Source organism: Anguilla anguilla, chromosome 3 (assembly GCF_013347855.1).
Source record: "Anguilla anguilla isolate fAngAng1 chromosome 3, fAngAng1.pri, whole genome shotgun sequence".
Taxonomy (NCBI): Eukaryota; Metazoa; Chordata; class Actinopteri; order Anguilliformes; family Anguillidae; genus Anguilla; species Anguilla anguilla.
Genome location: NC_049203.1, coordinates 39,296,755 through 39,323,165, shown reverse-complemented (window position 1 = coordinate 39,323,165; position 26,411 = coordinate 39,296,755). Strand labels below are relative to the sequence as shown.

Below are 26,411 nucleotides of genomic sequence, written 5' to 3'. Positions count from 1 at the left end.
AGAACTGCAAGCTGTGTTAAATTAGAGGTTTTTACAGCCTCAAATCTTCAAGCATTTTACCACAAGAAGAAGAGTTAAAGTTAGATGTCCTGTGCTAAAGACAGCTTGTTTATTTTTTTTTTTCCAAGGTGACTCACTGTGTGAGTAAGACATGACTGATATGTTTGACTTTTAATGAGAGCCGTTGTGTTCCCACCAGACGTGCGCAGAGGAGACGCTGGCCAAGGCAGAGGGAGCGCTGAGGGAGAAGGAGGAGCAGCTGAGCCAGCTGAGGGCGGAGCACGAGGCCCTGAGGGCGGAGCTGGCCGCCGTGAAGGAGGGGCTGAGCTCCAGCACAGAGAGGGCCGAGAAGCTTCTGGAGGAAGGCCAGGTACCGCGGCTGCGAACGCTGCGCCTCAGAAACGCTGCTCTGCTTGCACTTGTCCCTCTCTCTCAGTGTATGCGAAATATTTGGAGTGCTTTCTCTTCAACCGCGTTGTGCAGCTGCTTCTGTTTGTGTGTAACTGCAGGCAGACTTAATGGATTTTTTGTTCTGAGGTCGTTTTGTGTTGCTTTAATCCCTGTTGGAAAAAGGCATTGTGCTTTTTAGTTTGTACACACCTATATTTAAAGGTGTTTCTGCTTCATTAATTACATTGATTATTAATGTGTAACTTGAGGTAGTAACAGCTTAGAAACAGTCTAGTTTGGTAACCATGCTTATCCTGGTTTGTACATGGTTCGGCAGCCGTAATTATCAAGGTGGTGAGATCTGCTGGTTTTTGAGTGGACGTTCCTCTCCCTCAACCTGCATTTCAGACGAAGGACAAGGCTCTTGCCAACCTCGAGGTCCACAACCAGCGTCTGAAGACCGAGCTGCGGGGCCTGCAGGAGGACCTCACCCTGCAGGAGGAGGAGGTGGCCTACCAGCAGCGGGAGCTGGCGGACCTGCGGGAGCGCTACAGCCTCCGGGGCCCCGCCTCCAGCTCCGCCCACTCCCACTCCCACTGCCCCGCCCCCGCCGGCAGCGCCCTGCGCGGCAGGCCGGAGGACGGCTTCCTGTCGCTGCTGTCCCACGAGCGCTCCCCGCCCTCGCCCGAGATCCTGCGCAAGCTGGACTGCAGCGAGGAGCCGGCGGCGGTATTCCACGCCTCGCGCCTCTCCGAGCTGAGCGGCCTGCACAACTCCAGCCTGGACCTGCACATCAAGGGCTCCCCCGTGGGCAGGGCCAGCTCCCAGCCCCCCGAGCTGCTGTCCCCCGAACTGGAGCCTCCCTCGAGCTGCTCTCCGGACTCCATCGCGGCCTCTGGCAGTCTCTCGGCCCTGGACTCGCTGGATGCTCAGAAGGTGTGTGTTTTAGGTTTTGGTGGTGTTTAACCCCTGCAGTGGGCAGGATGGCTTGTGTGTGTGTGTGTATTTTGAGCTTTAATTGAAATGTAAAATCTTGCAGGTGAATGATTTTGAGCAGCTTGGTTTGACCCCATCTACCTCCCCTGGATGTTCCACCTCCACCCTCTCTGCTCAGGAGTGGGTCAGTGACGGCTACGGCAGCAGTGAGTGTCTAGACCACGTCCAAGCCTTTTACTCAAGGGAGAAGTCAGAGTAAATATGAAGGACGTAGAGGAGAAGTTTATATAAACATGAAGGATGTGGAGTAGTTTATATAAACATGAAGGACATAGAGGAGTAGTTTATATAAACATGAAGGATGTGGAGTAGTTTATATAAACATGAATGTCATAGAGGAGTAGTTTATATAAACATGAAGGACATAGAGGAGTAGTTTATATAAACATGAATGTCATAGAGGAGTAGTTTATGTAAACATGTATGGCATGGAGGAGTTGTTTATATAAATCTGAAGGACATGGAGAAGTAGTTTATATTAACCTGAAGGACGCGGAGGTGTAGTTTATATAAACGTGAAGAACGTGGAGGTTTAGTTTGTATAAACATGAAGGACGCGGAGGTGTAGTTTATATAAACGTGAAGAACGTGGAGGTTTAGTTTGTATAAACATGAAGGACGCGGAGGTGTAGTTTATTTAAACGTGAAGAACGTGGAGGTTTAGTTTGTATAAACATGAAGGACGCGGAGGTGTAGTTTATATAAACATGAAGAACGTGGAGGTTTAGTTTGTATAAACATGAAGGACGCGGAGGTGTAGTTTATATAAACGTGAAGAACGTGGAGGTTTAGTTTGTATAAACATGAACGATGTGGACGTTTAGTTTTATAAACATGAAGGATGTGGAGGAGTACTTCGTGTAAACATGAAGGACTTAAAGTAGTCTATGTAAACATGAGGTCATAAAGAAGATGTCATTTAAAAATAGATAACATAGAGGAGTTGTTTGTGTAAACATGAGGACATTGAGTAGATTGTAAATAACAAGTTCTAATCAGTTCAGCCTGACAAATAAAGACTAAACCCTATAACTTTTTTTCCCCCCTCACCAGATGTTAGTTCAGAGCTGGGCACTAGGCTGAATGTAGAACTGGCAGCAACTGAACGTCTGGATGCCAACTTTTTGGAGTACCTACGGAACCGTGACATGGACCTGACAAACAACACGGACAGCGCCGCTGACAGCGAGGGGCCGAGTCTCGAGCTCCTCTCACCTGAGCTACAGGTACAGGAGGGAAGGCCGCTCGCCTCATCCCCTGTGGGCATGCTCGCACCCAGTGACCCCCGCAATGCCAAAACGAGAGCGTGAGCTTCCAGGTCGCTGAAAGCTTACTTGCTAGCTGGCTATGCTGTTCACAATTAATGTCATACAGCGAGTCAAAATGAAGTCAGCTTTGGAGGTGCGCACATGAAAATCTTTTTGCTGATACTGATTCGACACAAATAAAATAGAATTGAACTGGTCTTATTATTTTACTTTTTACAGAGAACTGTCACAAAGATGCTTTACAGAGTAGCAAGAAACAGAGCGAATAGAGCGAACACTAGGCCTGAACCCAAAAATAGCAAGCACATGAGGTCAATGAACCAAGTGAATAAGTTAATGAAGTCGAATGTCCTTACAGCTTAATGCTCCCAATGAAGTTTATTTGAAAAACATGAGAAAAAAAACGTTTCGTTTTTTTGTGGATCTTAGTCAGCGGGATGGAAACGTTGTGGTGTCAGCGTCGGTGCAGTGTAACGTGTGCCTAACCCTTCTGTTTTGTGCTGGTCAGGTGCTGCTTAAGAGGGTGTACCAGGAGGGGTGCAGGGTCCTGGCCCTCTCTCACCGCCCTGCCCCCGACGCCCCGCCCCAGACCTGGCAGACAGAGAAGCGAGCCTTGCAGGAAACGGTCCTCTCCCTCAGGGAGCTGCTCTGCAAGATGGCCGACAAGCATCTCAAGGTTAGCGCACCTGCCCTCGCCGGCCCCTCCCCTCAGCTGCGGCTTGTTTCATTTCACCTTCATTTAATCCCAAGAAGTAGTAGAACTACTGACTGTGCTTGCTCGTTGTCGTGCTTCCTGGGCAAGGGCGTCTCATTGGTCAGCGCGTGTGAAGTACATTAAGCGAAGGTGTTTAGGCTTGACGTCGGTGTGCGGTAGAGCTAACGGCAGTGAACGTGAAGGCCTCGCTGTGCTCGCGCAGGTGGACGGCGGGGACGCCGACTGGCGCAGGGAGCTGCTGCGGGCGGTGCGCGGCGTGTTTGACAGCGAGAGGCTCTCCCTGCGCTCCGAGCTCCAGGCCCTGCTGACGGCCCAAGGGCTCCTCGACCCCGCCCCACTCATGAGCCAGCTGGAGCAGCTCCTCAAACAGCAGGTACTGAGAGATTTGGGAAGCCGAGTGCTTAGGATGTGGGGGGAGAGGATGACACACGCGAGCTCTGTTAAGTGTGGATGGGTGGAACCTTTGTTTTCTAATCTAATGCATTTCTCGTGGTATTGCATGGGGGTTGCAATAGTGATGTTTTTTTTTTTCTTTCCCCCCCCCCCCCCCCATCCCCCTCCCCTGTCTGCGGTTGCCGGTGGTTACCCGTCTCCGCAGGAGGAGCAGCAGTGCCGCTCCCTGGAGCAGCTGCTCTGTGCCGATCGGCGCAGCCTGCTGGCCGAGGTGCAGAACCTGCAGAGCCAGCTGCGCATCTCCAGCCTGCAGAGCCAGGAGCAGCTGCAGCAGCTGCACGGGTCCCTGAGCGCTGCGCAGGAGGAGGGCTGCCAGCAGCAGCACCAGCTGCGCAGACAAGGCAAGGGCACACTATTTTAATACTCGTGACTTAAAAATAATAATAATTAAATGAGTAGAAGTTGTGGTGAGATTTGGTGAATTTTATTCAAATGAAAGAAAATACATCTGTTGTTTGAAGAGCAACTTGTTAGTTGTGTTTAATTTCATTCTTTAATCTTGTAAAGCTGAAAGTAAAACAGTTTTGGGGAATTTAGTTATTCCCATTTATATATACACACACGCACACACACTTACCATATACATGTAAGCAGTTAAAGGAAAATTTGAATAATGGTAGCCAACACACTGCCTACATCAGTGTTTTTACATTTTAAAAAAAAATAATTAAAACAGCAGTTGTTAAAGTTATCAGTTATCCAGACACACATACAGAAGGATGTGTAAGACTGACCGATCGACACACTTGCACTGCGCAGTGGAGCTGCTGGAGTACCGGCTGCAGCAGGAGCAGACCTGCGCGGAGGACCTGCGCGGCTCTCTGAGCGCGGAGCAGGCGCGGGGGGTGGAGCAGCGCGCCCTCCTGAGGGCGGAGCGGGACGCCGGCGAGCAGCTGAAGCGCCGGCTGGAGGAGAGCGGCGAGCGGACCAGCGCCGGGGGCCACGCCCAGCAGGAGCTGCAGCAGGAGGCCCGCAAGCTCAGGTACCGCCAACGAGCGGGGTCGCACGCAGACTGTGTGTGTGTTTGTACACGTGTGTGTGTGTGTTTGTACACGTGTGAGTGTGTGTGTGTGTGTGCACGGGTGTGCACGGGTGTGTGTTGGTGTGTGCTGGTGGTGTGTGCGTGTGTGTGCTGGTGGTGTGTTGGTGTGTGTGTATGTGTGTGTGTGTATGGGTGTGCGCGGGTGTGTGCTGGTGGTGTGTTGGTGTGTGTGTGTGTGTGAGTGTGTGTGTGTGTGTGTGTGTTTGTACGTGTGTGTGTGTGTGTGTGTGTGTATGGGTGTGTGTGTGTGTGTGTGTGTGTGTGTGTGTGTTTGTACACGTGAGTGTGTGTGTGTGTGTGTTTGTACACGTGTGTGTGTGTATGGGTGTGCGCGGGTGTGTGCTGGTGGTGTGTGTGTGTGTATGGGTGTGCGCGGGTGTGTGCTGGTGGTGTGTTGGTGTGTGTGTGTGTGTGTGTGTTGGTGTGTGTACGTGTGTGTGTGTGTTTGTACACGTGTGAGTGTGTGTGTGTGTGTGTATGGGTGTGCACGGGTGTGTGTTGGTGTGTGCTGGTGGTGTGTGCGTGTGTGTGCTGGTGGTGTGTTGGTGTGTGTGTATGTGTGTGTGTGTATGGGTGTGCGCGGGTGTGTGCTGGTGGTGTGTTGGTGTGTGTGTGTGTGTGTGTTTGTACATGTGTGAGTGTGTGTGTGTGTGTATGGGTGTGTGTGTGTGTGTGTGTGTGTGTGTGTGTGTGTTTGTACACGTGTGAGTGTGTGTGTGTTTGTACACGTGTGTGTGTGTATGGGTGTGCGCGGGTGTGTGCTGGTGGTGTGTGTGTGTGTATGGGTGTGCGCGGGTGTGTGCTGGTGGTGTGTTGGTGTGTGTGTGTGTGTGTGTTGGTGTGTGTACGTGTGTGTGTGTGTTTGTACACGTGTGAGTGTGTGTGTGTGTGTGTATGGGTGTGCACGGGTGTGTGTTGGTGTGTGCTGGTGGTGTGTGCGTGTGTGTGCTGGTGGTGTGTTGGTGTGTGTGTATGTGTGTGTGTGTGTATGGGTGTGTGCTGGTGGTGTGTTGGTGTGTGTGGTGTGTGTACGTGTGTGTGTGTGTTTGTACACGTGTGAGTGTGTGTGTGTGTGTGTATGGGTGTGCACGGGTGTGTGTTGGTGTGTGCTGGTGGTGTGTGCGTGTGTGTGCTGGTGGTGTGTTGGTGTGTGTGTATGTGTGTGTGTGTATGGGTGTGCGCGGGTGTGTGCTGGTGGTGTGTTGGTGTGTGTGTGTGTGTGTTTGTACATGTGTGAGTGTGTGTGTGTGTGTGTATGGGTGTGTGTGTGTGTGTGTGTGTGTGTGTGTGTTTGTACACGTGTGAGTGTGTGTGTGTTTGTACACGTGTGTGTGTGTATGGGTGTGCGCGGGTGTGTGCTGGTGGTGTGTGTGTGTGTATGGGTGTGCGCGGGTGTGTGCTGGTGGTGTGTTGGTGTGTGTGTGTGTGTGTGTTGGTGTGTGTACGTGTGTGTGTGTGTTTGTACACGTGTGAGTGTGTGTGTGTGTGTGTATGGGTGTGCACGGGTGTGTGTTGGTGTGTGCTGGTGGTGTGTGCGTGTGTGTGCTGGTGGTGTGTTGGTGTGTGTGTATGTGTGTGTGTGTATGGGTGTGCGCGGGTGTGTGCTGGTGGTGTGTTGGTGTGTGTGGTGTGTGTTGGTGTGTGTTGGTGTGTGTTGGTGTGTGTTGGTGTGTGTTGGTGTGTGTTGGTGTGTGTTGGTGTGTGTGTGTGTGGTGTCGGGACTGTAAGAGCTGTGTACTCCGGCAGGATGAGGGTGGAGAGCGAGCAGGTGGAGAGGCAGGCGCGAGAGGAGGCCTTGCAGCGGGAGCAGCTCCAGGTGCAGCAGCTGCAGGAGGAGCTGCAGCAGGAGCGGCTGCGCAGCCAGCGCACGCAGGACCAGGAGGACCAGGCGCATGAGGTATGCTCCCGCACCCCTTCACCCCCCCACCCCGTTAGCTAGAACTCCAAACAACGCGGTCATCAAGGTAGTAAAGGTATGGTGGGACACCAGTGATTTTACATTCACACAAACTGACTTCAGGGCCCAGTCATATAATTTATTCCCCATCCTTGTACAGTATTGGGCATTGTACAAAAAGACAAAGTTTTGAGAACGCATCCATCAATCACGTTTCCTGAGGTGGTTGCTTGTGTGGCTTGAGTCCGCTTGAACTAACACCGGTGTTAATTACCACTGGAATTAATTCAAGCAGACTGAGGAGTTGACCACGGCAGACGTGCAGTAAGGGGGTGGAGCCTCAGGGGCCCGTAGCGAGCGAAGCGCCGAGGCGGTGTGCGCCACATTCTGAACCCCTGCTCTCTCTGCAGGCGCTGAGGTCCTCTCTGGAGGACTGCAGGGCTCAGATCGCAGAGCTGAGAGGGGCCCTGGAGCAGGAGCGCGTGCTGAGCAGCAACCTGCGCATGGAGCTGCAGATCGAGCAGTCCCGCTGCGAGGCGCTCATCGCCCAGGAGAGGAGCCGCGCCGGCCACGCCCTGGAGCAGCTGGAGGAGCAGCGCGCTCGCTGCGCCCAGCTCACCGACGCCCTCACCCAGGGGAAGCAGGACCACAGCCGGAAACTGGAGGAGGAAGTCGCCCGGGAGAAACAGAACTACGCCCGAAAACTGGAGGAGGAAGTCACCCACGTGAAACAGAGCTACACCCGAAAACTGGAGGAGGAAGTCTCCAGTGCAAAACTGGACTACACCCGTAAACTGGAGGAGGAAGTCACCCACGTGAAACTGGACTACGCCCGGAAACTGGAGGAGGAAGTCACCCAGCAGAAAAGGGACTACACCTGTAAACTGGAGGAGGTCGTCACCCACGTGAAACTGGACTACACTCGTAACCTTGACGACGAGGCCCAGCAGCAGAGGAGGCTGATTGCGGAGCTGCAGGCCCAGCTGGAGCAGGAGCGCAGGCTGCGGGAGGAGCAGACCGCCGCGCTGCAGCGCCTCCAGGAGCAGGCCGCCCAGACCAAGCGGTGGCTGGAGGAGGAGGCGCAGCAGGAGGCGGGCTCACGCCTCCACGCCGCCATGGAGGGGCTCCAGTCCCAGAGGCAGGAGGTGGCCCGGAGCCTGGAGGCGGAGAGGCAGAGGGCCGCCCTCCTGCAGGCGGAGCTGGACGCCCTGAGGGAGAAGATGAGCTCCCTGAAGGAGAAGGAGCGGCTCCGCGAGGAGCAGAGGGACCGGCAGAGGAGGCTGGAGCGGCAGGAGCTGGCCGACAAAGAGCGGCAGCACGAGAGGACCAGCGAGAGACTGGTGAGTTACACAGCCCTGACAACAGAGCGCTGAGTTACACAGCCCTGACTGAGCGCTGAGTTACACAGCCCTGACAACAGAGCGCTGAGTTACACAGCCCTGACAACAGAGCGCTGAGTTACACAGCCCTGACAACAGCGCTGAGTTACACAGCCCTGACTGAGCGCTGAGTTACACAGCCCTGACAACAGAGCGCTGAGTTACACAGCCCTGACAACAGAGCGCTGAGTTACACAGCCCTGACTGAGCGCTGAGTTACACAGCCCTGACTGAGCGCTGAGTTACACAGCCCTGACAACAGAGCGCTGAGTTACACAGCCCTGACTGAGCGCTGAGTTACACAGCCCTGACAACAGAGCGCTGAGTTACACAGCCCTGACAGCAGAGTGCTGAGTTACACAGCCCTGACAACAGAGTGCTGAGTTACACAGCCCTGACAACAGAGTGCTGAGTTACACAGCCCTGACAACAGAGTGCTGAGTTACACAGCCCTGACAACAGAGTGCTGAGTTACACAGCCCTGACAACAGAGTGCTGAGTTACACAGCCCTGACAACAGAGTGCTGAGTTACACAGCCCTGACTGAGCGCTGAGTTACACAGCCCTGACTGAACGCTGAGTTACACAGCCCTGACAACAGAGCGCTGAGTTACACAGCCCTGACTGAGCGCTGAGTTACACAGCCCTGACAACAGAGCGCTGAGTTACACAGCCCTGACTGAGCGCTGAGTTACACAGCCCTGACTGAGCGCTGAGTTACACAGCCCTGACAACAGAGTGCTGAGTTACACAGCCCTGACTGAGTGCTGAGTTACACAGCCCTGACTGAGTGCTGAGTTACACAGCCCTGACTGAGCGCTGAGTTACACAGCCCTGACAACAGAGCGCTGAGTTACACAGCCCTGACTGAGCGCTGAGTTACACAGCCCTGACAACAGAGTGCTGAGTTACACAGCCCTGACTGAGTGCTGAGTTACACAGCCCTGACTGAGCACTGAGTTACACAGCCCTGACTGAGCACTGAGTTACACAGCCCTGATAACAGAGCGCTGAGTTACACAGCCCTGACTGAGCGCTGAGTTACACAGCCCTGACAACAGAGCGCTGAGTTACACAGCCCTGACTGAGCGCTGAGTTACACAGCCCTGACAACAGAGCGCTGAGTTACCCCGCCCTAACTGAGCGCTGAGTTACACAGCCCTGACTGAGCGCTGAGTTACACAGCCCTGACGACAGAGCGCTGAGTTACACAGCCCTGACGACAGAGCGCTGAGTTACACAGCCCTGACGACAGAGCGCTGAGTTACACAGCCCTGACAACAGAGCGCTGAGTTACACAGCCCTGACAACAGAGCGCTGAGTTACACAGCCCTGACAACAGAGCGCTGAGTTACACAGCCCTGACAACAGAGCGCTGAGTTACACAGCCCTGACAACAGAGCGCTGAGTTACACAGCCCTGACAACAGAGCGCTGAGTTACACAGCCCTGACAACAGAGCGCTGAGTTACACAGCCCTGACAACAGAGCGCTGAGTTACACAGCCCTGACAACAGAGCGCTGAGTTACACAGCCCTGACAACAGAGCGCTGAGTTACACAGCCCTGACTGAGCGCTGAGTTACACAGCCCTGATTACAGAGCGCTGAGTTACACAGCCCTGATTACAGAGCGCTGAGTTACACAGCCCTGACTGAGCGCTGAGTTACCCCGCCCTAACTGAGCGCTGAGTTACACAGCCCTGACTGAGCGCTGAGTTACACAGCCCTGATGACAGAGCGCTGAGTTACACAGCCCTGACGACAGAGCGCTGAGTTACACAGCCCTGACGACAGAGCGCTGAGTTACACAGCCCTGACAACAGAGCGCTGAGTTACACAGCCCTGACAACAGAGCGCTGAGTTACACAGCCCTGACAACAGAGCGCTGAGTTACACAGCCCTGACAACAGAGCGCTGAGTTACACAGCCCTGACAACAGAGCGCTGAGTTACACAGCCCTGACAACAGAGCGCTGAGTTTACACAGCCCTGACAACAGAGCGCTGAGTTACACAGCCCTGACAACAGAGCGCTGAGTTACACAGCCCTGACTGAGCGCTGAGTTACACAGCCCTGATTACAGAGCGCTGAGTTACACAGCCCTGATTACAGAGCGCTGAGTTACACAGCCCTGACTGAGCGCTGAGTTACACAGCCCTGATAACAGAGCGCTGAGTTACACAGCCCTGACTGAGTCTGCTTGCTGAAGCTGCACATAAGCTACTTCCTCCAAATCATGTCTGTGGGGACTTGTATTGTGGGCTGTGGTGCTAAAAGAAGCCGCTGGCAACATCACATGCTTTGGAGGAGCTCCTCGTGCAATCCTGCAGAGGTCCCAGCATAAGCTTGGCTCTGTATGATTGGCTAGTCAAAAAGGAGAAAAGCATTAAATATTTGCTTTCACTTTACAATATTTGCTTAGTCCCTCCCTATTGGAGGGTAGTGTTTAACATTTGAACAATATCAAAAGGAAACATTAAAAGTGAAGCACTCCTTTTAGTTTGGGAATTGTTAAAATTTTTACTTGGAGGTGGGGGGATTTGAAAAATTCTGTGTACAGTTGTTTCTAATGGAAAAAATAACAGTTTTATTCATGTCACAGTAAATGTCAGGTATGTGGTGATTTGATTATTCAAACCTGAGGTTTATTCATTTTTAATCAAAATATGAATTAAAATGATAGAGAAGTGATGAGTTCCACAGGAGAACCGCTCGTGTGCTGATGCTGCCCCCTGTTGGCCACAGCAGGAGCTGCAGCAGCAGAGGGCGCAGGACCAGCAGCGCGTGCGGCAGCTGCAGCAGACGCTGGCCGACCTGGAGGAGAAGGAGCGTCAGCTGACCTCGCAGCGCCGCCACCCGGACTCGGCGCAGCCCAACCTGCCGCAGCTGCGCCTGGCCCAGCAGCAGCTGCAGCTCGCCGCCGTCAAGCTGCGCAGCTTCCTGCACGGACCGCCCGTCAGGTGACTCACACAGAGCGCCGCTGCTCTTCTGGCTCAGATTACAGGCCTCAGGCTGCTGTTTTTCAGTTTGCCTGTGATCTACAAGAGGCGGGGAAGTTGACACCCTACTCTTATTGTACAGTTCTCCCCGCCGACAGTCAGAGAAACTACCTGTTGGCTGTAGATTTCTTTTGCACACAACTGATTTGGAGTCCGTTTCACCTTACGATATGTTCATTACAGGCAAACCGTAAATTGTGGAAATATGTAGCTTGTTAAAAATGTTTTGTTGACACCAGTGAGGTCTGCCATATTTAATTTTTTCTTGTGTTGCTGTTGCAACTTTCTTTGTCTTTATAAGCTGTGTAATCAAATTGCTGCATGAAAAATCAAAGTTGTAGTGAGCCAGTCAATATACTGTGTTTGTGTGTATCATGGATATGAGTTGCGCACATGAGAACAGACAGAAAGACATGAAACTTGGTGGATACTCTAGAGCATGTAATGTTTAAGGTGTTCATTGACGCGTTCGTGCAGGAGGGAGGGAGAGCTGGCCCAGGCAGAAGAGAGTGAGCTGCGTCACTTGCTCCGCACCCTGACCGAACTGGACCAGGACCTCAAAAACCTGTGCTCTCAGGTGACTGGCTACAAACACCCAGTTTACAGCAAGCTAATGCACATATACAGAGATCTGATTCATTTAACTGATGGACTGGAAAATATTTTTCATAACTAAATGTTAATGCACTTACATAATTTACACACTTAATAATTACAGTAAAAGCATGGCTTTGAATGCAAGGTACAAAATAACACAGGTCAGTAAATGTTCATATACTTGTGAAGTCTGAGGCAAATGTATGTAATTGTGTCAATAAATATCTATGCAGTTGTGATGTCACAGTGAATTGTGATGTAAATGTGATGACCTCGTGGTTAATGCTGAGTGCAAATGGCACACCTCTGAGGGACTGTGTTAAATCTTTTACTGCAGAACCCCTCTCAGATGTCCTCCTCCAGCCTGGTGGAACGCGTGCTCAAGGAGAACTCTGATCTGACCAATCAGCTGGCTACGCTGAGTGAAGACAAAGTGACCCTGAAGCACACAGTGTCCTGCCTGGAGAGGGAACTGCAGGGCCAGAGACGAACCCGTGCCGCCAGGGAGCAGGTACTGCAGAATGGGCTTCAAAGCTGGGATCGAGACGCCCCATAAAATTTTTCTAATCGCCCTAGATGTTACCGAACATACTTGGAGCTCTTCTCATGAGTCTTGGGTCAGTGAAGTAGAAGGAAAAAATTGTCAGTGGTTCCCTGTTTAAAATGAATCATGACAGTGTGGTGTGTGTGTCAGTGCTGCAGTGTGACAGTGTGCTCTGTGTGTCAGTGCTGCAGTGTGACAGTGTGCTCTGTGTGTCAGTGCTGCAGTATTACACCCTGCTCTGTGTGTCAGTGCTGCAGTATTACACCCTGCTCTGTGTGTCAGTGCTGCGGTGTGACGGTGTGCTCTGTGTGTCAGTGCTGCGGTGTGACAGTGTGCTCTGTGTGTCAGTGCTGCGGTGTGACAGTGTGTGCTCTGTGTGTCAGTGCTGCAGTGTGACGGTGTGCTCTGTGTGTCAGTGCTGCAGTGTGACGATGTGCTCTGTGTGTCAGTGCTGCAGTGTGACGATGTGCTCTGTGTGTCAGTGCTGCGGTGTGACGGTGTGCTCTGTGTGTCAGTGCTGCTGTGTGACGGTGTGCTCTGTGTGCCAGTGCTGCAGTATTACACCCTGCTCTGTGTGTCAGTGCTGCAGTATTACACCCTGCTCTGTGTGTCAGTGCTGCAGTATTACACCCTGCTCTGTGTGTCAGTGCTGCAGTATTACACCCTGCTCTGTGTGTCAGTGCTGCAGTGTGACAGTGTGTGCTCTGTGTGTCAGTGCTGCAGTGTGACGGTGTGCTCTGTGTGTCAGTGCTGCGGTGTGACGGTGTTCTCTGTGTGTCAGTGCTGCAGTGTGACAGTGTGTGCTCTGTGTGTCAGTGCTGCAGTGTGACGGTGTGCTCTGTGTGTCAGTGCTGCGGTGTGACAGTGTGCTCTGTGTGTCAGTGCTGCAGTATTACACCCTGCTCTGTGTGTCAGTGCTGCAGTGTGACGGTGTGCTCTGTGTGTCAGTGCTGCAGTATTACACCCTGCTGTGTGTGTCAGTGCTGCAGTGTGACGGTGTGCTCTGTGTGTCAGTGCTGCGGTGTGACACTGTGCTCTGTGTGTCAGTGCTGCAGTGTGATGCCCTGCTCTGTGTGTCAGTGCTGCAGTGTGATGCCCTGCTCTGTGTGTCAGTTGAAGTCTCCAGAGCCGGTGGATGCGGCTGTGCTCTCAGAGAAGCTGGCCTGGCAGAAGGAGCGCGTTTCCCTGCAGACGGCTCTGCGCAAAGCGGAGGCTGAGCTCCTGCGGGTCACCGCCGAGATCGAGAACCGCCCCGTTACCGACGGCAGCAGCAGCAAGGTCAGCAGGCACTGTCCTCTCCATGTGTTCACCCACTTTCGCTAGAACATGTCTAATTCCCTGTAGGGCAGTTTTTTTTAACATTAGGACAACATGCAGTGACCTGGTGTCAATATCTGCTCAGCTACTGACTCCAGATCATTACCACAGTCTGTTCTCCTGAGCTGAGGAGTGTCATATAGGGGCTCACACTCCATGTCTGTTTCTTCACTCTACATTCCACGTGTTTGAGTGTAGAGTGAAGAAATTGACTACTATATAAGGGAATTCTATGTGAGGGTGTCTGTATAATTTATATTTATCGTGGCTAGTTGACAAATTGATCCGTCCTAATTTACCAGCTCAACTAGAAAGCCAGCAGTTCATTAATGAACCATATGTATAATACCAGTTATTTTCAATCCTCTGATGAATGTTTTTTTTAATTTTTAAAAAAATTATTTTTAAAAAATGTTTTAAACTTATAATAATGAAAATTATAAGTTTTAAAATCAAAAGGGTGGAGAATTTTGAGGCTGTGTATGGTCATTTTATCCTTATGGTTGAATAGTTATGTATATAATGGTGCGGAGTGATAGGCGGAATATTTTCAGGAAGTTTTCGTCTTCCTTTACCCAGATGGCCCGTCTGTATGGGAAGTACCTGCGTGCGGAGAGCTTCCGGAAGGCCCTGGTGTACCAGAAGAAGTACCTGCTGCTGCTGCTGGGAGGGTTCCAGGACTGCGAGCAGGTCACCCTGTCACTCATCGCCCGCATGGGGGCGTACCCCTCCTCCGCGGACCTCCAGGCCGCCGCCCCCCGGTCACGCCCCATTAACCGATTCAGGACCTCCGTCCGCGTGGTCATCGCCATTTCTCGGTGAGACTGACGGGATTTTAGGTGGCCGGTGTTCCTTATTGTGGAGCTTCGGGTTTTTTTGCCCTGTTTTGACCCTATGCACCCTGTCCCTTTTAACATGTTCATTAAGCCATTTGAAAAAAAATATTTATATTTACAGTTTAAAAACGTATACACTGAAAGATAATACCTTTTCCTTTTGATGTAATAGCATCTCTTTAGAGGAGAGCTGGAGGACTGAGGGGTGTGGTCTTTGTGTAGTGAATATTCACAGATTCATTTTTGATTGACAGCCCACTAAACTGAATCACACTATGGTGTGTTTGGCTGGTTAAGTAGTAGAACATGTAGGGGAAAAAACCTGCATGTACAAACCAATGCTAGTCAATCCCAGTGACAGGAACGTCCCCACCGGAGCTGGATCTGAAACTGCTGTCTGGGTAGCTAGCTAGCTTAAGTTAGCAAGCTATTGGCATCTGACAACTCAGTGAATTTGTCTTCAAGCATTCTGGTACATTTCCCATGTCAGAAATGAATTTGGATCGTTAGCTTGCTAGCTAGCGAATTTAATCTAAGGAAGTCATGCCGTATTGTCTGAACCTTGGTGATATTATTTTACTGCTCACCCTCTGTTGAATAGGGGGAAATAAAGTGGTTCCTGCTCTACATTTCCTGAATAATTTAGATTCATGTCAGCTCCATTGTTCTGTAGTGGAGGATTTAGGCTTGAGTGCTCCTGAGTTTTTCAAATTAAACCATTCAATTTATATTCTAGGTTCACAGCTGTTACACGTAATGTACCGTGCAGAATAAAGCAACAGTATGCTGACAGCTTTGCTCTAATCATTTGGATAAAACCTTGTCAGTGAAAACCATTGTGTTTTGCATGGCGCAGAGAAGCTACAGGCAGATTAGTACTGGATAATCCGGTTAATCTGTTCAGACTCAGCGCTGAGAGACCAAGAGGAGATTTGAATAAGGGTTTTACTGGTTTTTTTTCAAAGCATTAATTTGGGTTTCAGGAACTGAGCTCTGTCTTTCGAGTGGGGACATGAGTGATGCACTTCACTCTGGCACTTGGAATATTTTGTCCACTCAAAGTGTTGATGCAGTTCACCAGGGCTGATGGTTAGAGACCCTCAGGGTGTTCAGCACCAGGCTTTGAATCGTACTTGCTGCTGGTAATCTGATGGGCCTTGACTGGCTCAACGGCCTGCTTTCATCCTCAAACGTCCTCCGGTTTTGACGCGCCGTCGATTTGGTATAAACGGCGTTCCCCGTTTTTGTCTGGCCCACAGGCTGCGTTTCCTGGTCAGGAAGTGGCAGAAGGCCATCAGGAAAGGCCCGGGGGCGCCGGCCGTGACCAACGGACACGGACACAGCGGCGGTAAGGAGCCCGTCCCTCGCCGGAGCAGCTGGGCGGAGCCGCTCGCCTGGCGTCGGGTTTCAGCCTCTCTCTCGCTCCCTCTCGTTCCCGCAGGCTCCGGCCCCAGAGCCGAGGTGCTGAGGCAGCAGCACCCGGGCAGCATCCTCAACTCCCCGCCCACCCGCGACCCCGCCCTCTCCCGCAGGGGCGTGCCGTCGCCGCTGGCCCCGCCCGTCAAGTCGCCCTTCAGGCTGCACAACAGGTACGAAGCGGCTGACCCGCGGTGAAGTTTCGGACGGGTTTCAGCGGCGTTTGCTTTAGCATCGGTGTCTGTCGGCTAACGGTGAGGTCTGCTCTCCAGGCTGTACCCCAGCCCTGCCCTGATGCCTGCAGAGGGCTCCCTCACCCAGGCCCAGGACCCCGAGCGCTCCCTGACCGAGTACATCCAGCACCTGGAGGCCATCCAGCAGCGGCTCGGCGGGATGCAGCAGGGTGAGAACGGGAGGGGAGGGGCTTCTGCGTCACATGTCACCCAAGCCACACCCACTGACTATTCACAGAGATGGGTGCTTCTCTTTTTCTGAAGTAGGACTGGATATGGTCCGGTCCATCAGGATACAATATCTATCCCAGTATACTTGGGGATGTGAATTTTCAAGTTGTTTTTACAATCAAATCGGACGTCATTACGGAAAACATCACTGAGTACAAGAGTTGCTCATTATGAACATTTAAAGTTTTAACTTTAATTTAATGGAAACATCATATACCAGCCAAGAGGAACAAAATACACAAAGGCCTTTGAAGTCCAGTTATCTCCCACACAAATAAAATAATATTGAATGCTTAGTTTTAGTTTTCACTTTAAGTAAAAATTTTTTTTTCAATTCAATTTCAATTAAAATAAGACTTAAAACAACGCCTCGTTGGTAATGCAGAAGCACACATTTCGTGGAAATGCATTTTTTATATGAACACAAAAACCATAAACATATCCCCAATCACTGTATGAATAGTGTCAAGAGGTAAGTTATGATGCTGTAATATTTTGAGCACAGTCTTGGTCTGCACCGTGGAGAACTACCGAGGCTAAGCTTTATTTGTAAAATAACATAAATGCATTCATATCTGGTACAGTACATGTTCAAATAGTGATTCATTGTCACCGGTCACTGCCACTTCCACATCGCTTGGTGGTGACGGGTCCAGGGTTGATTGTCACATTCCCACAAACCTGCCACGGAATGCTGTCATAATACCCACAATCCCACACTTCGGCGTCGCTGGTGAGCGGGGGAGCACTCGCACAAGGGGAACCGCTGTGTAATCATACGCTGTAGCACTACTCCGAAGGAATTCGATCTCCCAAAATTTCCTGGGAATATACATTCGTGGTAGTTGTAGAAGTAGGAAAAAACTCGCCCCAGATTTGAACCGATTTGTCTGTGACTGATTACACAAGGCGGTTTACCGTTTCGGGGTCGGTGGCGCACGGTGTCACTCCGGGGGGGGTTGGGTTTCCTCTGTTAACGATGTGCTCTCCAACGCAGTAAGCGGCGGCTGCGTAGGCCTGCGAGAGCCGCGGAGGCAGAGTCCTCTGTCGCAGTCGGGCGCTATGATGGGATATCGGCAGAAGTGGTTGCGCGAGAATAGAACCTGGCTGTATTTGAGTTGTCTGTCGCCCGTGTACATGTCCGGCCTAGGTGAGTGCGCTTGCCCCCCCCCCCCCCCCCCCCCCCCGCTTAGATTTAAACCCCAACCCACCCCCCCGCCCCGTCAGTCGGACACCGGACGTCCCGCGAGCGCACCGGCTTGTGTGATTGGTCACAGACTGAGTCGTCACGAAACAGTGCTCCCATTATGGGAGCATTTAGCCTTGAAAATGAATGTGTGCTAACCAGAAAAATAATTTAGGAGCACACTAATAATGTAGAATCTTCTACTAGTTGGGTTGCATTAGTGTGCTACTAAAATTTTTAGCATAGGAGCACTTGTGCGCCGTGGAAAAACTGTTGGTGTAGAGCCCTGCAAAAGCAGCAACACGTCACTTCAGTAAGTGGCTGGGACTACGAAAAGCCCATACACACAAGTAGCCTACACTAGGCGCAGCGTTTTACCAAGAGGGGAGTTGTCTGTTTTTTTCACCGAGGTGAACACAAGTCTGGTTGCTCTGTTTTAGCAATATTTGAAATGTTTTTTTTTTCCTTCTCTCTCATTTTTCAGGCTCTGCGGCAATCTCGTTCTCCAGAAAATCGGACCGATGAAGGAATGTCTCTATTTTTTAAAATAACTTTGTCTTCGTACGTCACTCTGTACAAAGAGCGCTGTTAAGAACAGCACTGATCTTTTTTTTAAATAATATAAATTATTTTTTACGCCGTGTAATCTTTGCCGTTTTCTATTCCTTGTAGTACTCACTGATGGTGTCACCTTAATGTGTTTGGAAGAAAGTGAAACTTTTTATAGGTTTTTATATATACGTTTCTCTGTACGTTCTGTGGATCACAGCTGTTAAAATCGTTATGACATGTTTTACAGGGAATGCACTGCAAGGCCAAGATGAAAAGTAGTCACTGTTAAAACGCACAATGGTGAACAGTTGTTTCTTTTATGTATTTTTTTTTAATGTCAACATTTATACAAAATGAATAAATATTTTAATAATGCCGCCTGACTAGATGATGTGGTGTTTGATTTGGAAATGAATAGCACCTGCAATAATAGGCATGTTCTGGAGTGGGTGGAGGTGGTTTGTAAGTTAACTTTTTGGTTCTTGAATCATTTGATTGTCTCTGCATTATCATACCAGCAGTGCTGATTAGTTGGAGTAGAAAGAATTGCAGGCTCACTGTTTCACTAAAGTGATTAATCTTTACTGTCTCTTCCTGTGGAAATGAAATGTGGTGAATTGAAGGGTGCTTCAAACCCTAAATCGTGTCCCTGAAGACTGGAGTTAAGCTGCCTTTTCTCTCTGATTCAGCCTCAAACTGGATTTTACCATCAGTTTTATGGAGGTGTTTTTGTAGAAGTCACAAATCTGTAGAATGGATTCACACATCTGTAAATGAGTTTCACTGATCTGTGGAATTAATCCGCTCAGCTGATTGGTTGGAAGAACAGGCATAGTCCTTCCTCACCAGAGTATTGGCAAAAGGACAAATCCAATTTTACATGTTTGCAAATCGGTACACTGCAAAATTTGGTGCAAAAGTCTAGAGGTTCCAAGAGATGATTTGAGAGGTTGTAATTACCGAGTTTCTTTTGTGCTAGTTTGAAACTGCTATTGTGTGATTTCTTGCTTTAATTTAAAGCTTTGCGAATTCATTCTACAGATTTGTGAAACCATTTACAAATTTGTGAAACCATCTACAGATTTGTGGGAACCCATTTACAGATGTGAATCCATTCTACTGATTTGTCTTACTACAGATATATCTCTACACTTTCCCTCTTTGGCTTAATAAGTGTGAACTGTATCATGAATTGAAAGCAGATCCATGCTAGGCCTGAGCAACAGGATGATATAATCTACAGTTGGTGATGGTGGGCGTCACTACAATGTGAGGGAAATAACTGATGCCAAGCCATATGCTGGTTCATAATCTACCACCGCCATTGCCTTGTAGGCAATAGTAGTTCTGCTACCCGTACAGAAGGCATTCATACGATTCTCACATTTGCTTTCCAATTTTCCCTTCTTTTAATGATAGATTTTTATCTGCCATTTAAAAAAAAGAATAGTCATCCCTGTGGAATTCCCAGTCAGGTTTGCTTGCTGATGTGTGGGAGAGGATGGATTAGCACACGGCCTGTACTTTTAACACTGCAGTCCACCAGCTGAGCTGCAGCCATTGTGCCACCTCCACTGAAGGACCGTCTCAGACAGACCATATTCCTGGACAGCCTGCTTTAATATGTTTCATCTTATTTGAACATTTCCAGTAATTGGCTCTTACTGCTTTTAAAACTGATGGAATACATAGCATTGAGAGCATTGCGCTGTGCCAGCCTCGAAGGGAAAAAGCATTGCGGTTGATGTGTTATTCAGTGACTGTTTCACCATCTGTAGGCACCACAGTACTACAGGAGAACAAGCACTGGTAAGATGTGAGACTCGTCTCATTGACAGCTACTGGTAGCTTGTCAACATGGCGTGTCATGGAGAATAGGTTCAGTACATCTTACAAGATTTAGACAATGCTAATATGCTCTTGAAGGAGATTCCCATTATTTCATAGGTGTTTCCACTCGTACTTGCAGATTAATTGGAGATGGAATGAACGTCATTGATGTCACGGGGTGTTTACCCCGGTTTGGGTGGCTCTGCTTCTGAGGTTATGTCACTTTCTGCCCTGTCCCGTTATTGGACCTTTAAACCCCTCCTTTCTTCCAGGTGCCGTGCACCGAATCTGCTGACGGAGCAGACGTGGGCCTCAGCCCCCGTCTCCTTCCTTCGTCACTATAAACATTTCTGACATCATGCTGATAATGACACCAGCCTTCAGCAGAAACTGTGTATGTGACAGTGACCTCAATCCCTGACTACACCCTATACTTTGTGATAAACTATCTGCACGCTGAGGGGATGGTAACAAGCTTTGATTAGAGGTGGTGAGGTGACCTGAAACCAAGGTATTGTTTTTCTTTTTAACCTAATACTTGTTGATGGTTTGGATATGTTCTCTTCTATAAACATCAATTTAATATTACATTGGAGAGGTTTGAGGGGCATTGCCTACATAGAAAAAAATAAAGTCTGGACAATGACGTGGTGTACTTCTGTAGTCTTGGATGCATTTTCAGTTTGAATGGGTCTAGCTCCTGAGGTTTTGTTAAAATATATATTATTCCAGTTTTAGTGTATATTTTTATTTATGGCCCAGGAAGTCATGAGCTTGTACATGTGTATATTTCTACCCTTTCCTTCAAAACATTACAGTTAATTTTAGGTTTGTGTGGAATGGTTTCAGGCACCCTGTTAAAGGGAACTGGCGCTGATTCCTATATTAACATTACTGCACTGGCCTGTGGAGGTGAAGAGCTTGTGCTGTTGAACTGAGAAGGAAAAAGACACTATTAAAAAAAAGTAATATAATAAGTCATGTTTATAGTTTGTTCAAAGTTTTCCAGAACCGATTTGGGATTAAATGCAATTCAATTTTTTTTTTCCTTTCCAGTTCGGCAACCTTAGTGGTCATTTAATTGAACCACAAAAAAGAGCTAACGTTTGTGTCCATTGCTAAAAGAGCAAACTTTGTGTTGGGCGTGACTGATTTGTTGTGATGCTGAAATAAGTGGACAAGGCCAGTCGAGTTCAATGCTGGAATATTTTTATTGACTGAAGTAATGATTTCATATTGTACTGAAGTAATTATTAAATATTTTGTACTGAAGTAATGATTCCATATTTTGTGTTGAAGTGAGACGCTGCAATCTGTGGACCCGAGTGTCCTTTGGCATGGCTGGGGCAGTTCATCTCACACTCCTAAGAGACAACAGAAAAACAGTGTTTCATCAGGGCTTAATGCACGACTGCAAAAACTAGAGTAAAACAACAGCCACTATTACCTCAATCTCTCCAAAAGTGTGGCCCGGGAAGAGAAAAGTCTGGTTGTGCCACACCCAGAACTAGCCTGCTAGAGCTGTGCACTACAACCTTATTCTGTGCAACTGCGTGTGGTTGAACATGAGTTGTTGAAGTACACAAGGTTTTCCTTAAACATGCACTTACAACACTTGTAGAGTTTGTTGATTTTCAGTTTGTCCATAGCACTGGGTCCAAATATCTGACCCATCCTGGCATTGGGGTTCTTCTTTGGAATGATGGTAGGCTCACCATCTTCAGAGTAAGCAAACCTGCATTTGCATACAAAATTGATGATCAGATATATATATGTATGTACACATAGACATTGTGTTTGTCTCTTTGAAAAATGTTCTTTCTAGAGGATTTCTGGATCTATGCCAGTGGGAAGCTCTATGCTTCTTTCCATCTTTATTTTAAAACATGGACATAGGTGTTGTGAGTGTGGAGTGGTCACTTTAAGTCTCCTGTGTAAGTATTCAAACCAACACATTTACATACCGGCCTCATGAACAGCCTTTGAGAATCAATATACAACCCACGTGGGCAGTTACTATGCAAATGTAGGCTTTTCGCACCTTAAGATCTTGGGATCACCCAGACCACTCTGTGAAGTATTGACTTCAACTAACTGAAATTTCAGTACTGAAAGTAGTCTTTAAAGTCATTTGTAAGCTCTTAATGTTTGTGCTTTAGTTTTCCATGCTACTTGCATCACATTTGGGAAAATAAAAGCAATTTTCTTTGCAGTGAGTTGTGTGTGCAGTGTGCAGTGAGTGAGTAAGGCACAGTAATTAAGTTATTTGTTATATCTTGGCATAACAATCAGTGTTTAAAAGCCAACCGTCAAATGTAGCAGATCAAATGTAGCACATACTTTCCAAAGTGCATGATGGAGCTGTAATCATAGGGCATATCCAAGTTGTTTGTTTTGTACTTCCCGAAATTCCTGACTCGATCTGTTGGAAGTTACAAATCACACGACACACAAGGTCAAAGTTCATGAGCGATGGCAGTAAAAACTGTACAAGCTGGAGGGTAGGGTGACCGACTGGACCTGACCTTTCCAGATGTTGGCCCACAGGATGGTGACGTATTTGTCGCGGTCGGCTCGGGACTGCTCGTGCAGGAAGCCCAGGGCGTGCATGAGCTCGTGGGCGGTGACCCCCGCTGACATGCAGTTGGGAGCCTCCAAGGAGAGGATCTGTGTCCCGCCCTGCACCCCTAGGTAGGACCAACACCTGCGCCGCAAAGCACACAGCGCCGTCAGCGAAAACGGGCCTACTGAAGTTTTGGATGAGACGTTCACAGAGGAAAGGTTTCCACGGACGGTTGCGGTCGCTCACCCGGACTTGGGCTGAATGTCGATGAAGTCCCTCTGGTGAGTCCGCGGCACGAAGCGTATGCAGGTGCCGTTCTCAATGCCTTCCATCCCGCCTTGAATAGCGACCCTGTCCATGTCATCTGCAAAGAGCATTTGATACCTCATAATCAAGGCCTACCATTGACGCGTCTGGAGAGCAAATGTAGGGTTGTGAGGAGTTGGCTGTTTGGTTCCATAGCCAGATCTCCCGTTGATCCCTGGCTGGGGTTCCACGACCTGCGGGGAGTTCTGTGACCCTATCGTCTGGCAGATGGCTGAGTCTGGAGCGCCCAGATTCAAAAGGAACCGAAGACTGTTCTGTCGATAACCCCTCCTGGAAGGGACCCATGCCCCCCATACCTTAAAATAGCCTGCCATAAAAACTAAACGTGGTTTAGCTGTTAAACAACTGAGTGTCTATAAACTGTTTGTTTGTGTGCAGCCGGTCCCTTGAAAACACCTCTTGGTGAACAGTGGGGGTACTGTTTAAGTTTGCTCAGAGTTGTGTAAATGTTTGGCCCCTTGCTATTTAAACCCAGGGAGTTCATTTGTTTTTACAAAAACTAGAGCTGCTTTAGAGGTATTAAAACGTTTGGTGGGATATATGTTAATGTATTATTTTCTTTGGGGACATTCCTGTGTACGTAAGTTCACCCACTCATGCATGCAGGGAATGCTCCATGTCCCTGTAAGCACAGGGTACAGGGTACCTGACTCACCCAAGGTGAATACAGAGGTTTCAAGATCTTTGCTCCCGTAGCCTCCTAAAACCCAGAAATTAATTTTTGTCCCTTATAGGGGACATGAGTCTCTGGTATTTATCTCAAGAACCAGATATTCTGCTATTCTGAAAGCTTCACAAGAGTAATTCAATAAAAATGAAATATTTTCACTCCATGTTTTTGTCGTCCAAGACTCTTATATGAAAATATTAATATGAAAAAAATGTGAATACTTAAAATCAATTCTGCCAGGTCTCAGGGGTATGAGGCTCTGAGAGTGGCAGTAGCACATATTCCCCCAGAGAACACACACTATTCTAGTGCTTGGGTTTTCAGCTCCAGAGAATCACAGACTGGCTCTATTTATATGATCGCAGTATTTGGAAGTTCCTGACCATTATTACTAACAGCCCTGTCACACTGCACACATGTAATAATATCTCTGGGCACAGTTGTTAGACATATTCATATTATTTTCCAAAAGCACCTTTCCATGCAAACCGTACAAATTGGCATAAAGCTATACATGTGAACATAAAAATAAAAAATCCTACAGAGAAAATCACAAATGAATGAAATCATTAACACAGCTGAACACTTACCGTATTCTGTAGAGATGTAGTAGGGAACGTACACGTATCCATCCACAGACTTGGCCCACAGGCAGCTCCGAGCAAAGCAGGTCTTAACACCCCTCCTGCTGGTGACGGCAATGTCGCCCTCCCTCACGTTGGTGCCCTCCATGACTGGGCTGGCTGAGTAAACCAGAGCCAAAGATGAGTAAACTTTGTCAGCATGTCGGAAACAGTCTGCTTTATTATCAGTCTGTTTTGTAAATGTATTGAATGAATTTTAGTGTGAAGCTTCACGCTATAAAATGTATATTGGTGGTAAGGTTGTGTATCTGAATCATTCCTGAAAGTGTCTAATGTGCACTTTTTCATGTAATAAACTGTATTGCGCATCACAGTGATATCCTTACTCTGCAATTCATTGGCCTCCATGATTTTGTCCATTGCTGTCATCTCATTTTGAAAAGCGTTCTCGCCTTAAAAAGAGAAGAAAAAATTAGATTCCTTGCTGCCATTAGCGTTGATAATATATTATGGCATAGAATGTTATGGCGCAAGTAGAGATAACACTAACCCAAATAAGCTCTTTTAAACCGTTCAACATGATCGTTTATACCAGACGAGTTCTGTAGAGAAACAAATAATGGATATGTGCAGTTGTCACATATCACATAATCTAGCTGAGATGTTTAAAACTTTTAATATGAAATTTTTATATGCGTCTATTGCGCTTACCTGGACGGGCAGGGCCCCGGTGTGAGCCGCGACAACCAAGACGGTGAAGATGAGGGCGGGGTCCATCGTGGGAGCTGCAGTGCTGCTGGTACCGCTGCTGGTTGCTCTTCTGTCCCGACGCCTGCAGCTCGCGCCTTTTATACCCCTCTCCTCCCAGCAGATACCTGTGTAAACGGTCGTCAGCGGTCAAACCGGCAACGCCAAATCAGTATCAGGTGTGCGCCCCAATCCGCTCCGAGATTACCTCTCAGTATGGGTTTCATGTGGAGTGACGCAATGGGCAGCATCCGCGCCTTACGCCACGCACCTTCTGATCGGGCGGAGTTGCAGTGCTGGTGTCGAGGAGATTGCAGCCTAGGGCTGCTTAACCCTTCCATCATGCTGTTTGTCGACCGTAATTACCTGGGTTTAAGCTTCCTGTGAGTGTGTCTCACTTCTGTTATCTGTGACGTGGAGACAACACCTCTATAAATTAATGGGCAGCAATGCAGGCTTGCTGGTATCAAAACACATTTACTTATAAATTGCAATGAATATTTTCGGACAAGATCCATGGACAGCCTTGTAAGGAATCAGATAACCTGTAATTTATTCTTCAAAGTTTTGACGAATGTCTAGCCAGAGCTGCAGTTGCTCACACGTATTTTATTTGTTGCCATTTACCCTTCTCTCTTTAAGGCATTTGTGTTCATTAGCGGACAAAATCATCGCCTGAACAGGGACTTGAACCCTGGACCCTCAGATTAAAAGTCTGATGCTCTACCGACTGAGCTATCCAGGCCCTGCTGTGCTGTGACTGACACCTAGTAATGGGTGTCATCAATTTACATGGACCAGTTTAAGACCAGTTTGACTGATTTCAAAGGAGAGGGAGGTGGGGAGAACGGTCTCAGGCACACAGCTGTGTTTGCATTATCTCAGCTGTCGCTTGTCAGTAACCACAGACTGTTAAGGGAACATGATTGTTAAAATGTGGTCTTATTAGGAAATTAGGAAAATTATAAAAGGTTTCAATAAACAGGGAGGACCAGGGCACGCTTTAACAGGACATTTGATGCCTCTACGACACTATGAACACACATTTTGCCTTAAAGGTATGGCTAACTTAAATTTTTAAATTTTTAAATTCTTAAATTTTGCTTAACAGCCCAATACCTTTCCTTCCCTTCCCCTTTGTATGGGGGAGGGATGAGAAACTCCATGCAGTGTTCAGTTTGGCAAATAGATGTTGACATTTTGTCCACTTTTTTCCCTCACTAAAAGGAGACAAGCCACAAAGGTCAATGTCAGTATGGGAACTCTTGCAAAGTGAGCAAATTATATGCACTTATAATCCTCCAACAAATCAAATCCATTCCACTAGTTTATATGTAATTTACAAATCCAGGATGGAGTTCACCATAGAACCAGGGCCCTGTTTCACAAAGCGGGATTACTGAGTTAGCCGGATAACTGCACTGAGTAAAACCCGGAACCCTCCCAAGTCTGGAACATGGATTGAAGTAAAAAGAGCTCTTCCGGATTTTGCTCAGCACAGTTATCCAGCTAGCTCAGTAATCCTGTTTTGTGAAATACCCCCAGGTCAGAGGTAATTTCAGTACAATCCCAGTAAGATACATAGCTCTATTCTCAAGGACTGCAGTGTCATGAGGAGTGACTGAAATGCCTGCTCACCC

The 26,411-nt window shown here is 48.6% G+C and overlaps 2 protein-coding genes and 1 non-coding gene across 8 annotated transcripts in view; 1 reads left to right on the top strand and 2 right to left on the bottom strand.

Moving 5' to 3' along the window:
- The window catches only part of pcnt (pericentrin), a 61,680-nt gene extending 43,247 nt beyond the window's left edge, over window positions 1–18,433 (top strand). For 5 of the 6 annotated variants that reach the window (XM_035408693.1, XM_035408689.1, XM_035408692.1 and 2 more), the window contains 19 exons: window positions 200–370; window positions 799–1,326; window positions 1,430–1,532; window positions 2,440–2,612; window positions 3,163–3,330; window positions 3,572–3,742; window positions 3,968–4,163; window positions 4,582–4,804; window positions 6,611–6,761; window positions 7,172–8,101; window positions 10,885–11,099; window positions 11,616–11,715; window positions 12,073–12,246; window positions 13,393–13,557; window positions 14,176–14,414; window positions 15,692–15,780; window positions 15,874–16,021; window positions 16,121–16,251; window positions 17,983–18,433. In XM_035408693.1, the coding sequence (XP_035264584.1) occupies window positions 200–370; window positions 799–1,326; window positions 1,430–1,532; window positions 2,440–2,612; window positions 3,163–3,330; window positions 3,572–3,742; window positions 3,968–4,163; window positions 4,582–4,804; window positions 6,611–6,761; window positions 7,172–8,101; window positions 10,885–11,099; window positions 11,616–11,715; window positions 12,073–12,246; window positions 13,393–13,557; window positions 14,176–14,414; window positions 15,692–15,780; window positions 15,874–16,021; window positions 16,121–16,251; window positions 17,983–18,023 (4,116 nt within the window). In that variant the 3' untranslated portion in view covers window positions 18,024–18,433. The remainder of the gene's footprint in view (window positions 1–199; window positions 371–798; window positions 1,327–1,429; window positions 1,533–2,439; window positions 2,613–3,162; window positions 3,331–3,571; window positions 3,743–3,967; window positions 4,164–4,581; window positions 4,805–6,610; window positions 6,762–7,171; window positions 8,102–10,884; window positions 11,100–11,615; window positions 11,716–12,072; window positions 12,247–13,392; window positions 13,558–14,175; window positions 14,415–15,691; window positions 15,781–15,873; window positions 16,022–16,120; window positions 16,252–17,982) is intronic. The other variant, XM_035408690.1, reaches the window with a different exon arrangement.
- A 2,687-nt stretch (window positions 18,434–21,120) lies between these two features.
- LOC118223966 (high choriolytic enzyme 1-like) lies at window positions 21,121–24,830 on the bottom strand. Its single transcript, XM_035411091.1, has 9 exons — window positions 24,736–24,830; window positions 24,575–24,626; window positions 24,411–24,476; window positions 24,031–24,183; window positions 22,690–22,807; window positions 22,406–22,584; window positions 22,221–22,302; window positions 21,491–21,615; window positions 21,121–21,244 (listed from the first exon to the last, which is right to left on the bottom strand). Coding segments are annotated over exons 1-9 (843 nt in total). The 5' UTR covers window positions 24,802–24,830; the 3' UTR covers window positions 21,121–21,242.
- A 613-nt stretch (window positions 24,831–25,443) lies between these two features.
- On the bottom strand, window positions 25,444–25,516 carry trnak-uuu. Its single transcript has one exon. It is a non-coding gene; the product is annotated as a tRNA-Lys (tRNA).
- Window positions 25,517–26,411: the final 895 nt, after the last annotated feature.

What these genes read in the sequence shown, in the direction of transcription:
- LOC118223966 (XM_035411091.1), bottom strand. Translation starts at nt 24,801, where the DNA reads ATGGACCCCGCCCTCATCTTCACCGTCTTGGTTGTCGCGGCTCACACC. An exon ending in GGAGGCCAATGAATTGCAGA is followed by an intron (nt 24,184 to 24,410) that starts GTAAGGATATCA and finishes TGGTTTACTCAG; the next exon opens with CCAGCCCAGTCATGGAGGGC. An exon ending in TCCATCATGCACTTTGGAAA is followed by an intron (nt 21,616 to 22,220) that starts GTATGTGCTACA and finishes ATGCAAATGCAG; the next exon opens with GTTTGCTTACTCTGAAGATG.